Source organism: Mauremys mutica, chromosome 1 (assembly GCF_020497125.1).
Source record: "Mauremys mutica isolate MM-2020 ecotype Southern chromosome 1, ASM2049712v1, whole genome shotgun sequence".
Taxonomy (NCBI): Eukaryota; Metazoa; Chordata; order Testudines; family Geoemydidae; genus Mauremys; species Mauremys mutica.
Genome location: NC_059072.1, coordinates 176,644,620 through 176,659,022, shown reverse-complemented (window position 1 = coordinate 176,659,022; position 14,403 = coordinate 176,644,620). Strand labels below are relative to the sequence as shown.

At 42.3% G+C, this 14,403-nt stretch overlaps 1 protein-coding gene across 5 annotated transcripts in view; it reads left to right on the top strand.

Annotated features, from left to right (window-relative positions):
- DCAF6 (DDB1 and CUL4 associated factor 6) overlaps positions 1-14,403 on the top strand; it is a 177,900-nt gene that overhangs the window by 30,796 nt on the left and 132,701 nt on the right. For 4 of the 5 annotated variants that reach the window (XM_045001955.1, XM_045001954.1, XM_045001957.1 and 1 more), the window contains exon 2: positions 4,958-5,019. In XM_045001955.1, coding sequence (XP_044857890.1) covers positions 4,958-5,019 — 62 coding nt within the window. Of the gene's footprint in view, positions 1-4,957; positions 5,020-6,478; positions 6,498-14,403 lie in introns of those variants that run through there. The other variant, XM_045001956.1, reaches the window with a different exon arrangement.

Sequence of the window (14,403 nt, the reverse complement as noted above, 5' to 3'; positions counted from 1 at the left end):
TGAACCTTCTGATAATACAGTCGATGTACAGCACTCCAAAGTACATGCAGCATAGGTTTGTCTGTTAGCTACTCTTCTCCAAAGCACATGCAAGTAACTGACTATAGTAGGCTCTTCAGTGTTGAGTGAGAAAAAATGTGAGATGTCTAGACTGATGCTAGAAAGAGCCACATGGCTATATCCTTTCTGGCAGCAGATGGAAACAAAAGAAAATACAACTGGACACTAGCAGCTTGGCATCTACCATTAAACTAACTCAGATAAAACTCCAAAACTATTAGCGATGCTCTGGGATGCAGCCCGTTATCCAAATGGAGATGGGATGAAACGATTCCCATGCCATTGCATTGCATAATCACTCTGTGGGTTATGGTGGCGGTGAGTGGATGTTTAGACATTGGATCCTGGAGACCAGAGATAGAAAAGATCTATTTAGAATAGATCAGATTTCCATGCTATGAGCCACTGTGTATGGGTCAATATTTCTTAACTGAAGTTCATAAGTTCTGGTTTGATGTTTGTAGGGGGCTTATATGAGAGCAGTGGAGCCCTCTGCTCTGGACATTCAGTACACCCCAATGATTCAGTCACCTTAGTAGTGTCCTTAGCTCTTTTAAATTAAATTGCAGATTTGCTGCTCAGTATTGCCAACTCCAAGTGCTCAAAAATCATGAGTAAGGCCTCCAAAACCATGAGATTGACTTGAGTTATGAGACTTTCAAAAAGTTTTCTTTTTATTTACCTTTTTGGGACATTAGGATTCATGTTTTCAAACTTTTCTCTGCAACCATAAAGGCTAGAAAAAAATTCTTTTAAAATGTAAATCAAAGCTAAGATTTGCACAATTGCTGGACTCCAGAAGCTTTTTAAGTGAAACACCAAATAATATGAGAGTTGGTAATGCTGCAGCTTTAATGTAGTTGAGATGCCTTTGCCTCTTCTTAAATCCCACTCTTCCTCAGTTTCTTGTTGCTCCTGCACTGTCCCAATTGCTCCAGTTGATTTTGCCTTTGTGCATAGTAGGAAATCGCAGCCCACAAACAATAAAATGGGGAATCAGAATCTCTTTTCCATATTCCAATATGAAATCCCAGACCCACAGTTCTTCTGAAATTATAACCATGTCTACAGTTACCAGGGAAACCTTCCTAGGGCTGGCATCCCTAGGAAGAACTATAGTGAAACCTGATTTGTTAAAGAGGTTTAAACAGTGGTTTCTTAGTTGTTGTATGCTTCACTTTAAGCGAGTGGACTCTTTATTACCACTGCTCCTAATCACCAGCTGCTCTCATTCTAAAGATTTTCCTTTCAGTTCCTGAATCTTAGCCTCCTGCCAGTACTTAATACTTTGTTAAAGGCTGTTGGATTGAGGTCCTCTCTGCTATTCAGGAAGGAGCAATCCTTTCCTTTCCTTTTTTTTTTTTTTTTTTTACTGTTTGTATTACAGTGTGCCCAGAAGCTCTAACCAAAATTGGAGCCATAATGTATACATTCTCACAGAGAGAGAACTATACAAACACATAGTCAGACAAAGTCCCTGCCCCTAAAAGTTTATACTCTGAATAAACAAGACAGATAAAGATGCAAAAGGAAACCAAGGACCAGAGGTGAAGTGGCTTGTCCAGGTTCACCCAGCAGGTCAGTGGAAGAAGTGGAAATAGACATGAGGTCTCCTAGGTCCCTGTCCAGTACAGGCCCTTGAACCTAGGAGGGTTAGATTTGAAGAGATTTCTTCTCATTTGTGTCCCACATCCAATTTCTCTTTCTCTTGCTTCCCCTAAGAAAGGGGCATTTTCGCTAAATTCAGTTGAGACAAGATGTTATAGTCCTTCGTTGAAAGGACATGGGCCACTGTCTAAGTGAGTATTTTTAATTTAGAGGATACCAGGTTAGTTCCTTTTTCAAGTCAAAATAAAACACCCAAGCTATGTCTACACTGCTGCTGAATATATATGTAGGTTCTTGGGGAGATAGTCAGAGCCACTATCCATGCTGCCTCAATCTCACACACATTTTTAGGGTACTAACTCAAGCAGAGCTAGGGTGTGTGTCTACCCAAATTTGGAATGATACCTCCCAGCTATAATGTAGTCATACCCTTGAGTGAAATCCTTGTCTTATTGAAGTCACCGAGAGTTTTGCCATTGATTGAATCATTAAATATTAGGGAAGGGACTTCAGGAGATCATCTAGCCCAGCCCGCTGCTCAAAGCAGGACCAATCCCCAGACTGATTTTTGCCCCAGATCCCTAAATGGCCCCCTCAAGGATTGAACTCATAACCCTGGGTTTAGCAGGCCAATGCTCAAACTACTGAGCTATCCCATAGTATTATTTATTTGTATTATCGTAGCACCTACAAGCCCTAGTCATGGACCAGGATCGCATTGTGCTAGGTGCTGTATAAACACAGAATAAAAAGGCAGTCCCTGCCCCCAGAAGCTTACAACCTAAGTAATAGGGTGAGATTTCACCTTTATTTTTTTTCCTCAACATCTTCCAATGGAAGTTATAGAGGATTAATCGTCGTCATCAATTCCATAACAAAAAGCTACATTAAAGCTAGATGGTTAAACAGTCACATCAGGAAATGCCCAGATAAAAGTTGTATCTGTACAATCTTACTCTTCACCCTATAGGTATGCATTGTTATAACAGTCTTTATCTGTGCAGTAACATGGTATTTTATGTTTCCAAGACAATGATATCTAATTGATGGAACCTTGCCTTGTTTAATATGTGCTTTGTAGGAGATTCTCCTTGCCTTAAATCTCTTTCACCTTGTCTTGCTTTACTCTGTTTCCCCTTCCACACTCACCTTTCCTGCTCAGTTCAGGAACTTCAAAAGCACCCCCCCCATCCATGTTTGACTATTTAAACTGTGAAATGGAATGATATTGATCATTTATGTTGCTCTTCAAAGCGAGTTACAATCAGTAATGATGAGGAAACTGAGATTAAGTGGTTTTCTCAAACTAAGAGATAGAGCTGGGACTAGAACTCAGGAGGTCTGGTTTCCAATCCTCTGCTTAAGGACTAGACCCTGTTCCACTTTCCATTTAAGAGCAAAACGCATTGGGCATCATGTTCCTATTTAAAATATGTTGTGCTTCTTAAAACATATTCTACTTGTTACTCCTGGGGCGAATTCAGTGCCACTGCACAGGCACAGAATTCATGTCCCCTGCAGATTTCTTTGCTTCTACGCAGAAAAGTGACTTTCTGACAAGGAAGCAAAGGGAAGCAGCAACAGCGGTCATGTGCCCCTCCCTAGCAGCATGGATGTGTTGTTTTGGCCGCCTAGAGGAGCCACTGGAGAGGTAAATCACTGCGGGGGGCAGGGAAGGGCCTGAGAACACTCTGGCTGATGCATCCGGACCCCCCACTGAGCCTCACTCCCTGCACTCAGAACTTGGCACTGAGTCCCCAGCGCTCAGAGCCTTCCACCGAGTCTCACTTCCTCCTTCCCCCTTGCACCCAGCTGGGGACTCCCCAGCCGGTGGCTCCTACCCTGCACTGGGCTCAGCTGCTAGTCCTGGCTGGGCTGACAGTGGAGAAGGAGAGCACTTCCCCTGCATGGAGCGGCCAGGGCCGGGTCAGAATGACCCCCAGAAATCTCCCCCTGCATTTGGAAATGCTGCACCTTCCTGCCCCTATTGCTCCTCACCCACAGGGGAGAGGAGGTCACTGTATGGGGAACTGTTCCCCTATCTGCCCAACCCCCATTCATCTGGACCTCCCCATACCCAGAGCCTCCTGCTGAGCCTCATCCCCCCACAACCCAGAACCTCCCACTGAGCTCCCCGCACCTGAACTCCCTCCCCCGACCCTCCTCACCGAGCTCCCCTCCCCATCCATCTGGATCTTCGCCGAACCCCTCCCCCGGCATCTGGAACCCCACTTCTGCACCAGACCACCCCCCTGCCAAGCCCCACCCCTTGCATCCAGACCCCCATCCCTGTACCCAGACCACCCCCAGCTGAGCCTGCTGCACTCAAACCCCCACCCAGACAGGCCTCCACCCCCTGTGCACCTGAACCACTCCGAGCCTCATGCACCTGGATCCACAACCCACTCCCCCAGCACCCAGACCCCCTGCTGTACCCCTCACACCCAGATCCACTGAAGCCCCATCCCCCCACATCAGATTCTCCCTGCCATGGCCAACCCACCTTCACCTGGACCCTCCTGCAAGAGTCCCATTCCTCCTGCACCTGGAACCCCCCAATGAGCCTCTTTGCATCCAGATCCCACACTGAGCTGCCCGCTCAGATTACCCCCACCTGGATCCCACCACACTATGCCTCTTCACACTTGGATCCTGCTGGGCTGAGCCTGCTTGCCCCATACCTGGTGTGCCTGGCATGGAGCGACAGGGCCCTGGGGTGTTTCTGGGACAGGTCCGGCCCTTGCACTGTGTCAGGGTCTGTTGCAGCATCACCACTGAGTACCTGTCCTGGGAGAGGGGTAGGCAGCCAGTGGTCTGTGCTCCCCACTGCCATGCTGGTGCCTCCACATTTATTTATTGACAAAATTTGCAGAATTTTGTAGAATTTTAAAATATTGTGCCTAAAATTTTTAATATTTTTGGCACAATTCCCTCAGGAGTAACTTCCAATCTTCAGTTAGAAGTTTTTAGCTATTGTTTGTTACTGTACATAAGTTATTTTCTATTTTACAGCTTCTAATTTCAAAGTGTCTGCTTGTGAAGCTTACCAAATGTTAACACCACAATTTCTAAACTGGTGCTAAAGGTGGTAGAACAGCAAATAAACATGAAGCATTGCTTTTTCCATTTGAATATTTGGAACCATACAAATTGTATTAAGATTTATATTACATGCAGGTTCTGTTCTATTTAGGTTCTTCTGTGCCCAGCACCATGATATCTGATTGCCAAAGTTCTTTAACCTCAGCTTTTAAAATGAGACTATAATTCAGTCTTCTTTCTTCAACAGGAAGAAGAGAATTTATCCAAAGATTAAAACTTGAAGCAACACTGAATGTGCATGATGGCTGTGTAAGTGATCTCTTGTATCTAAGTTTTCAAAGCTTTAAAAATATGGTGTCCCATATCAGTGTGTGTGTGTGCCTAGACTTAAAAATGCAAACTAAATACATTTTAAAGCTGAATTGAAAATAGTTACTTGCCAAGACCTACATCCAGGCCCTCTGGGTTCTATTTCTTCTGAAGCAGCTGACAACAACTCAGTCCCTGAAACTGAGCAATGAGCTGTGTTCATTTAATTGCTTTAGTTATGAGTGAGGCAGTCACCTATAGCAGGGAAAACTGGGCTTGGGTAGGAGCAGGAAAGTGAAGGAAGAACTAATCTTAAATAATTTCTAATGTACTTATTTGTAGTTTAACACACACTTTGCTATTTTAGGATTTTATTGTATTGCTTTTATTGAAGCATTTTAGTTTTCTTCTAAGCTTGGAAAAGAGGAAGTGCTATATATTGATTATAAAAAAAGGAGCAATACTGTAACCTAAAATGTGGCTGACCTTGAAAACACAGTGTGAAATGGCACAGTCACATGGTATAAATAATTATGTTTTTTTCTTTTAAAGTAAATATTTAACTTTTTAAATAAATCTCTACTTTTCCATATCTAGCTGGTTGCAAAATTCTTCCATGCTGTGCTCTCATAGCCACACTTCTGCTAACTCATCATTAGATCCTGCTTCTGACAGCAGTGTCAGAAGACAGATAGGCAGCAAATAGACTGTTACTCAAACTCCACAGGACTGTTTGAGCTCTAAGAGTAGTGGATGCATTTGACTAAGTTCTATGACCTAGGTGGTAGAGGTTGGCTGTTGTGACAGGGCTTCTTTGCTGGCCTGTCATCTCTCAGCAGAGCAGAAGTTCATGTTTGTTAATGCATTTATTTGTTTTTCTTCTCAGAGAGGATTTTTGAAAGGTGCTGGGATGTTCAAGGGAAAAATGGCTTGTAAAGTCCATTATACACAAACTACTATGTACATGAAAATGCTAAATTTGGGCCTTTACACAAATAAAAAAAATAAATTCAAAATTAAGGTTCTCACAGAGATATAACTCAGCCCCCTTGAGCATTGCGATAAGGGCTTAATTCTCGTGCCTATTAAAGTCATAACATTTTCAAGCATGCAGCTGATAACCTTTAATTTGTTCATATTCTAGGATATGGTTATATCTAATCTTATTTGATTAGTGTTAGCTTAATTTCATAAGCTTAAACAGGTGACATGTTATGGACAGTTAGCTGGCTGTAGGAAAGGATGTTGAGTAGGACTTGCCCTGAGTAAAAGATCTGAACTCTTCACAGGTTGTATAACTTAATGAAGAATGGCCAATGTGACTGGAAAAACTACCAGCTCCATATCCTCATCGCCACCTAAATGTGAACTCAGAAATCTTATGCTGCTATGAGAACGATCAGCTGCTGTTTGCAGCATGAGTGTTTGATGGATGTGTGCCCCTTGCATGCTAATGAATAAGGAAACCAACATGCATGGTCAGACCATTATTTTCAAATGCTAGTAACTTAATTTCAAAAAAGCATTTCAGATTTAAAACTCTTATTCTGAGCTACATACACATGGTTGAGTTGAAGCTTTTAAACAAAGAACACTTTCACATATGTTTAATATCTATTCAATTACATACTCAAATTACTGAACACATTTTCTTCAGATTTACCAGAATAGTTACTTTTTTTCCTGGGACCTGAAATAAGAATTTTAACTTAGAAGATACATTTTATGAGAGTCATAAAAGACTAACAAAAAAGGTATGGAATGGAATTGCCATCTCTCAGGATTGTGATAGTAAGTAACGTTGTGATGTTTATTGTTACAGTTGTAAGGTAATGGAAAATTTCTACCAACATCATGTGTAGTATTCAATTTAGTACTGAAATGAATCCATCATGTGGATTTATATAAAACAAAGTACAATTTTATTTCACTGAGTCTCTTCAAAGTATGAAAATGTGTTATAAATCATTATATGGAGTGAGTAGTGATGTTTACCGTTAAGACTGCATTCGTTTTTTCATTATGAAAGGTCCTTTTTTAGTTGTTTATAACCTTATCAAATACTCATCTTTTAGGCTGAAATATTTCAAATCTGGTATCTTCTTGAAGGTGAATTCTTTTTAAAATGTGAATAAAAATGTTTAGTAATTTTCAGGTACAAGAAAATGGGGTCAGGGTTGGGGGGATACTTTAACCATTACAAAAAAAAAAATAATCTAAGAATAGATACAGCTGCCCAGTGGGGAGTGAGAAAAACTTGAAATTTTCCATGGAAATGGTTTTTGGAATAGACATGGGCCTTATGGAGGTCTGGTGAAGATGCATTTTGAATTGGCAATGTTAGGATTTTTAAAATGTACTTTGGTTGTGCATTTTTTTTTTAAATGAACAGCAAGGTTTTTTAATGACAATCTCCTAATGTTCGTGTGTGTGTGTGTGTAATTTTGAGGTGCCCTTCAGAATCCTGATTTACTTCATCTGATGCTTGGAGGAAGGAAGCAATAAGAGCCCTTGCCTCATTAGTACTCATCGCTTGCAGTATACAGCTTTTTATTGCTCCACATGATGGAATTTTCTTTGCATTGTCACTTTTCTTTTTTAAAAACTTAGAAATTCCATATAAACAAAATAATATCGAAGTTGCAGAATCAAATTGCTAAAGGCTTTGATTACATGAGCAAGCTTTCCGCCCCCCACAGGACTCCGGCCTCACTCAGTGTGTATTTGAACTGTGTGGAGATAATGTGGTGGATGTCCTAATGGATCTTTTATATTTGGCCAAAAATAATTTTAACTTGCATCAGTGTCACGCACAGTACTCTGAGGGCACTCATTAGTCAGTATGGCTGATGCTTAGTGGATGCGGCAGGACTTCATGTTGAAAAGTGAGAATAAGAATAAATATTGAACTGTCTCATTACACATCATGCAGTCTGCATGTTGAATGAAACATGAGTCATGTGGGAAAAACAGTATGTGAGCATGTAATTAAAAATTGTGATATAATACATAGAATCTTAGAAATAGAGGGCTGGATTAAATATACCTAGACCATCCCTCACAAATGTTTCACAGATGTTTGTCTAACCTGTTCTTAAAAACCTCCAATTATGGGATTTCACCTTTTTCAATGCTTGACTATTCTTATAGTTAGAATTTTTTCCTAATATCTATCTCAGCGGTTCTCAAACTTCATTGCTGAACTCCCTTCTGACAACAATTACTATGGGTGGGTGAGGGAGGGTGGGGCAACAGAGCCCGAGTCCTGAGTCGTTTCGGCTTCAATCCCAAGTACCAGTGAGTCTAACACTGGCCCTAGGGACCCCATTAAAATGGGGTCACAACCACTTCAGGGTCCCAATCCACAGTTTGAGAACCGCTGGTTAAATCTCCCCTGCTGCAAACTAAGCTGATTACTACTTGTCGTACCTTTTGTGGACATAGAAAGCAATTAATCACACTCTTGTTTATATTTTAAAACAGTTATCAATATAATAAACATGCCCAATTCTTTCAACCTTTCCTCTTAGGTCATGTTTTCTAAACACCTTACATTTTTGTTCCAGTTCATCCACATCCTCCTTAAAGTGTGGTGCCCCCACTGGACACAGTACTCCATCTGAGGCCTCATTGGTGCCAAGCAGAGCAGAACAATTGCCTCCTGTGTCTTACATACCGTTAACACATCCCACAATGATGTTTGCGTTTTTTCGCAACAGCATCCCTTTGTTGGCTTATATTCAATTTGTGATCCAAAATAAGCCCCAGATCCTTTTCTGCAGTACTACTGCCTAGCCAGTTATTCCCCATTTCATGTTTATGCGTTTGATTACATGTACCTATGTGGGAAGAGTGAAAGTTGCATGGCTCTTTCCTGACTTTGCAACTCCTTGTCACATTAATGTTTTTTTTATTTGTAATTTAGTAACTGTTCTCAGTACATAGAGCTTAGACTTTGTAGTCCTTTACTAGGTACAGTGATTTTTTTTCTCTTCTCTCCTCTCTTCTCTCTCACCTTTTTTTTGCATCAACTTGTTTTAAAGGATCAGCACCTTGTAGAATAGTGAAGTGACTGAATGAATCAGTAAGGAGATGATTAACTCTAAATGAGTGTGTTGAAAATGGGTTCTCTCTGCATTAGCTGCCATGATGGGAAAGGAAATGCAGCCTTAGGTGACAATTTGTACACCACCTTGATGTTATATTTTTCTCCCAGTTTTGTTGTTGTGAACATTTTTTAAGGAAGGGAGCTGTGCTAAAGGAGTGCTGGTAAAAGATTCATCTCCAAATGGACTCATCAGCTTGAGGAAATACTTCATTTTAAATTAGAGGAAAGAGAGTCACCTGAAGGGATAATTTTTCCTTTCTCTATACACATTTAGCACAATAATTCTTGTGATAATATAGAGGGATATGTGTTGTATACTATACTTATTTTTCCTCTCCAGGTACTGCACCTGATTTACACCATAAATGAGAACTTAAATTAGTGTAGCAAGACCTAGTGTTAGGATCTAGGGTTTAATTTTACTTCTTGGAAGAGTGATATTCCCTTCTTCTCCCCTTTCCTTCCATTTCTTCTCTTGGGGTACTTAAGTATTCTAAACAGCCTATTGTAGGGGTGTGTGTGTATGAATTGTTCAGAAGAGCAAGCAATAGTGGGTAGCTACCTTTGAGTGGGATGTTAGTTTTTTCTGATCTATTCCTTTTGGGAATTAGTCCTACAGAGTGGTCTGTGAAGATAAAAGGTAGGACTCTTTTACAGAGATTTAGGTCAGCTGTTGAGAAGGTTTTCCCTCTGGGCACTGATAAATACAGTGTGGTAGTTAATTACAATTGCTGGAAGAAGCAGTGGTCTCTGATTATAATATGGGCCTGTTGCATTAAGGGCCTTTACCTTGCAAATCATCGGTAGCAAAATCAAGAAGTGGATTTAGTAGTGAATGAGAAACCAGTGCAAGTTGTGAAGCACCAGCATACGTTCTTTCAGGTAATCATAATTAAGTGGCTTCTTCATGAACTTATCTGGGGCTAGGCAGAAAGCATTATATTCGTCTAGCCTGGAGCTGATGTATGGATGAACCAGTGCTGTCACATCGTCATCCAAGAGGAATGACTGAAGTCTTCCTGCTGTGTTGATGTGGGCTGCTAGTATTAGGATCATCACTATTGCTTTTTTCATTTTCTCTGCACGTCTGTTCTTCAACAAAGTGTCTTCTTCCCTGTTCTGTCTTTTGTGTGTGTGTGTGTGTGTGTATGTGTGTATAGGTAGGAAGATAGATACATGATATTTTTGCTGCTTCCTTCTTTTTTGAATGTTTTTATCTCTTTTTCCTTTTCAGTGTCTCTTTATTCACCATTAGTGGGCTCCTCCGGAGCAGCAGTAGCATCTTTCATGCAGAAGGGGCTGTAGATGGAAAATAACTAGCATGCTGGTCACTTTTTTTTTTTGCCGCCAGCTGGCTCTTGAAGTTGTGCTGTGCTTGATCACTTCGCTTCACTATTGCTATTTATCAGTCAGATTAGTGTAATGTTAAATAGATATGTTGGCTGAATCAGTGCCACTCTTATTGTGGATGACTGTACCCATGGCTCATCTGGATCAATGAATCCTTATTTTGTTAAGGAAAATGATAGTATTAATACTCTGTACATGTTCTAAAATGAATTAATTACATTTAGCAAAGGTTGTTTTCCCTATTGAGAGCTGCAAATGGTAAATTTGAAACTTAGAAAAATATTCAAATAGCTGAAATTATTTTTTTCAAACTTTTAATCAAAACAGATGTTGCCTTTTGGGCTCAGACTGGGAATGAGACAATCTAGCCCAAAAGAAGATATTTTTAACAAGTTATGTACATATTAAAAGAAGGCTTTAGAATGAAAATGCTTTCTTGGCCTTGATTAGTGTCACTACTAATACAGTAATCTAAAGAATCATCATAGTTTATCACTCAAAAACCTTAGTCAAGACCTGGTGTTGTCACGTACCTTGAATAGTTCCTTGGGAGAACAAGATGTTGACGGGGACACTGCATCAGGCAGTGTTCAAGTATTTTTCTAGGCTCTCCTTATTCATATTTGGGGTTGTTCCTTCATTTCCATTTTGTCATGTTGTCACCAGACTTTTCTACCCCAGCTCTCACTGATTAGAGTACACCAATTTTTTTTCATTGGAGGTCAGTGCCTGGAGGGAATTGTTTTGAAGGAACTAGGTTCTCCAAGATCATTGGCATTTCCTGCCATTTTGTTACTCTGTAGATTTCAGCAGTGGTATTTTGGGGTAAGGGATTTTCAGAGGTAGAGTTCTTTCTGGACTTCAGCCTCTTAGGTGGTAGAATGTGTCTATGCAGTGGATGTCTTGGATCATGTACCTGCTTTTGTATCTCCTTCTTACTGAAGGCGTCCTGCCTATCTGGTGGTGTTGCAATCTGTGTGGCTCTACAGTGACAATGTGGGAGTCAGTTTCAAAATCCCTGTGATGATCCCAAAGGACAGTTGAGTTCGGTATCAGTTTTGTGCATGGCTTGAGTGTGACCATACTGGGGCAAAGTACTCTGCAGTTTAATAACACAGGGTGTCTGGTTACTCAGAATGTTTTGGCATCAGCTCCCTGTTTTGTGTTAGCCAGTTTGTGGAGAACATGATTCCTGGAGTTTAATTTCTTTTTTAGCATCTTGATATGCTCTTTGAATATCAGTGTTTGGTTTAATGTGACCCTCAGGTATACCCAGATGTTTATAGTGCTCACGAATTGTACCATCCCACATTAGCTGGAGTTTTTGCTTGGCAGGATGGTGCTTCAAGGGGAAGGTGCACACTTGTGTCTTGTTAGGATTGGCATTCAGGAACCACATATGATAGTATTTTCCAAATATGCTCAGGGAACCAGTTAAAATGCGCTCAGTGTCCTCATATCTTTTTTTATTGGGTAATGATGCAAAGATCAGCTGCATAAATGAAATGCTTGCACATTGGAATTCAGGTTGATGATTTGTGTAGAACAATGGTTCTCAAACTTTTTTTCCCGCAGAGCACTTGAAAATTGCTGAGGGTCTCGGAGGTCCACTTAATGATCTCTCCAAATGTTGTTTGTACCTTTAGCTAACTAAAGCACTTTGGATAAAAGCACTATATATAAAAAAACCCTTAATAATGTTTTTTGTTCTACAAATAGAAGCACACAACTCACATTTTAATATCAGTAGTCTTACCTTTCTAATGCGATGGATGTGCCCTTTCTCCCTCACCTCAGCAGCCCCCGAGCTGGGGCTGGGAAGGAGAGAGGTCTCTTCCCCACCACAGCAGCCATAGAGCTGAGGCTGGGAAGGAGGGCCATCTCTCCCTGGCAGCTGTAGCTCTGGAGCTGGGGAAAGTCACCTCTTTCTCTGGCCACCGTAGCCTTGCACATTGCAAATTCCCCCACCCCCTCTTCTCACCCCATGCCCCCTCCCACCTTCCCCCTATGGCCACCACCTCACAGGTGTCTCTTTTCCAGGGTCCAGGCACCTAATTAGTGGATCCACGCCTGTGCAGCTCCATTAATTAGGTGGGTGGCCCTTCATTCTCTCATGTGCGGCTGCCTAGGCTCTCACCTTAGAGGGAACTATCCTTGGACCACCTGAATGGAGCTCCCGGACCACAGTTTGAGAACCTCTGGTGTAGACATTAATCAGCAAAGGTGATAGCACTGAATAGTGGGGTAGTTCATTCTGTTGAATATGCCATCGATTTTTCTGATCATCCATCTGAACTAAGAAGTGTTGATTATCAAGTACAGACTCCTGGACCATCTTAATATTTCACAAAATTTTTGCCAATTTCAGAAATAGTGCATGGTGTGATGCAGGTGTTATAAACAGCTAATAGTTCTTCTTCGAGTGCTGTCCCTGTGGGTGCTCCACTTTAGGTGTTCATGTGCCCCTGCGCTCGTAGTTGGAGACCTTTAGTAGCAGTGCTGGTTGGGTCACACATGCGTGGTCCTTGCCTCGCGCTGCTGCAGGCAGTTAACCGATGCTGTGTGACCAGTCCCTACTCAGCTCCTTCTCTACTGCGCCTGGCTGCCAGTCGGAGCAATCAGCAGCACCTTGCTACTTTGTAGTTAATTAGTTATAGTCAGTTACTTAGTTTCCTTATTAGTAGCTACTTAGCTTGTTTCCCTTTCCCTTTTTCCTTGGTTTAAAAACAAAAAAACACCCCTCACGGCCAGGAACTTCAGGTAAACAGCCATTTTGAGGGCGAAAGCTCCCCCACACCCTCCAATGGGAATGCCCAGTTTCCCAGGCTCTCAGCGCCTTGCCTCCAGGCTCGGAGTGCCAGTGCCTGTCTCTGACAGCCGCACTCGGTGTGTTTGCTGCCTGTGTGTAAGTGCCTGTGACGCAGGCACTGACACAGTGTTGCATTGCCTCAGGCTCGCAAAAAGGCAGGGAGTGGAGAGGTCTCTCAGACCTGCGTTGGGGCATAAGGCTTGGGACTCCCATGCCCCTCACTTCGCCAGCCACAGCTTCAGACAGGAGTGCTTTCTTCAACCCCACATTGGGTCCCCATCGCAGGAATAAACAAAAAAAACAAAAAAAAACCCCCAAACAAACCAACCCACCCCACAGCCGTCCTGCGGAAAATAATAGCATCAGCTGTGCTGTCAGCGCCGGGAGCTCCGATGGGTGAGAGCTCCGGCACCGCTGCAGACAGAGACTTCGGAGCCCTGTGCCTCCATGCCACAATCCACAGGCGCTCTGTGGGCAGCCATCCAGTGCTGGCACCGGCTGTGCTGTCAGCACCGGAGCTGAAGTAGCAGAAAATCCCAGCACTGCTAGAGCCAGAGATTCTACAGGAACAGGCTCCAACACAGGCACTAAGGGGAAACCAAAACCTTGTGCCTCCGCACCACAATCTACAAACGGCTCTGTGGCGCCGTTACAAAAGGTGGCTTCTTTAAAGGCACACCCAACACGCACAGAGGCGCAGCCATCACTGCTACTAAATGTCTCCGACTATGAGTGCAGGGGCGCACGAACACCTAAAGTGGAGCACCCACAGGGATGCATGTTCCGAAGAACCTTAGTTACTGCACAAGATGAGTAACCTTCTCATCAATAAACACAGCCCCTGTCATTTTACAAGTTTTGAAGCCATCTTCAGTGTATTGAGTTAAGTTTGCAACTTGGCCACAGCATGAACATCCTGAGCGGAAACTGGCTTGGTCATCAGTCAGCTGCCCTTCCACTATTGGTGCTATTCTATCCATTATCATCCACTCATATAGTTTGTAGGTTGAGCAGAGTAAGAATGTTGGGCAATAACTTCTTTGCACAGTTATATTTATGTGAGTTGAGTGGTGCAACCATTTTGGCCTGTCTCCGCAGCCTGAGTATCTGCATTGTC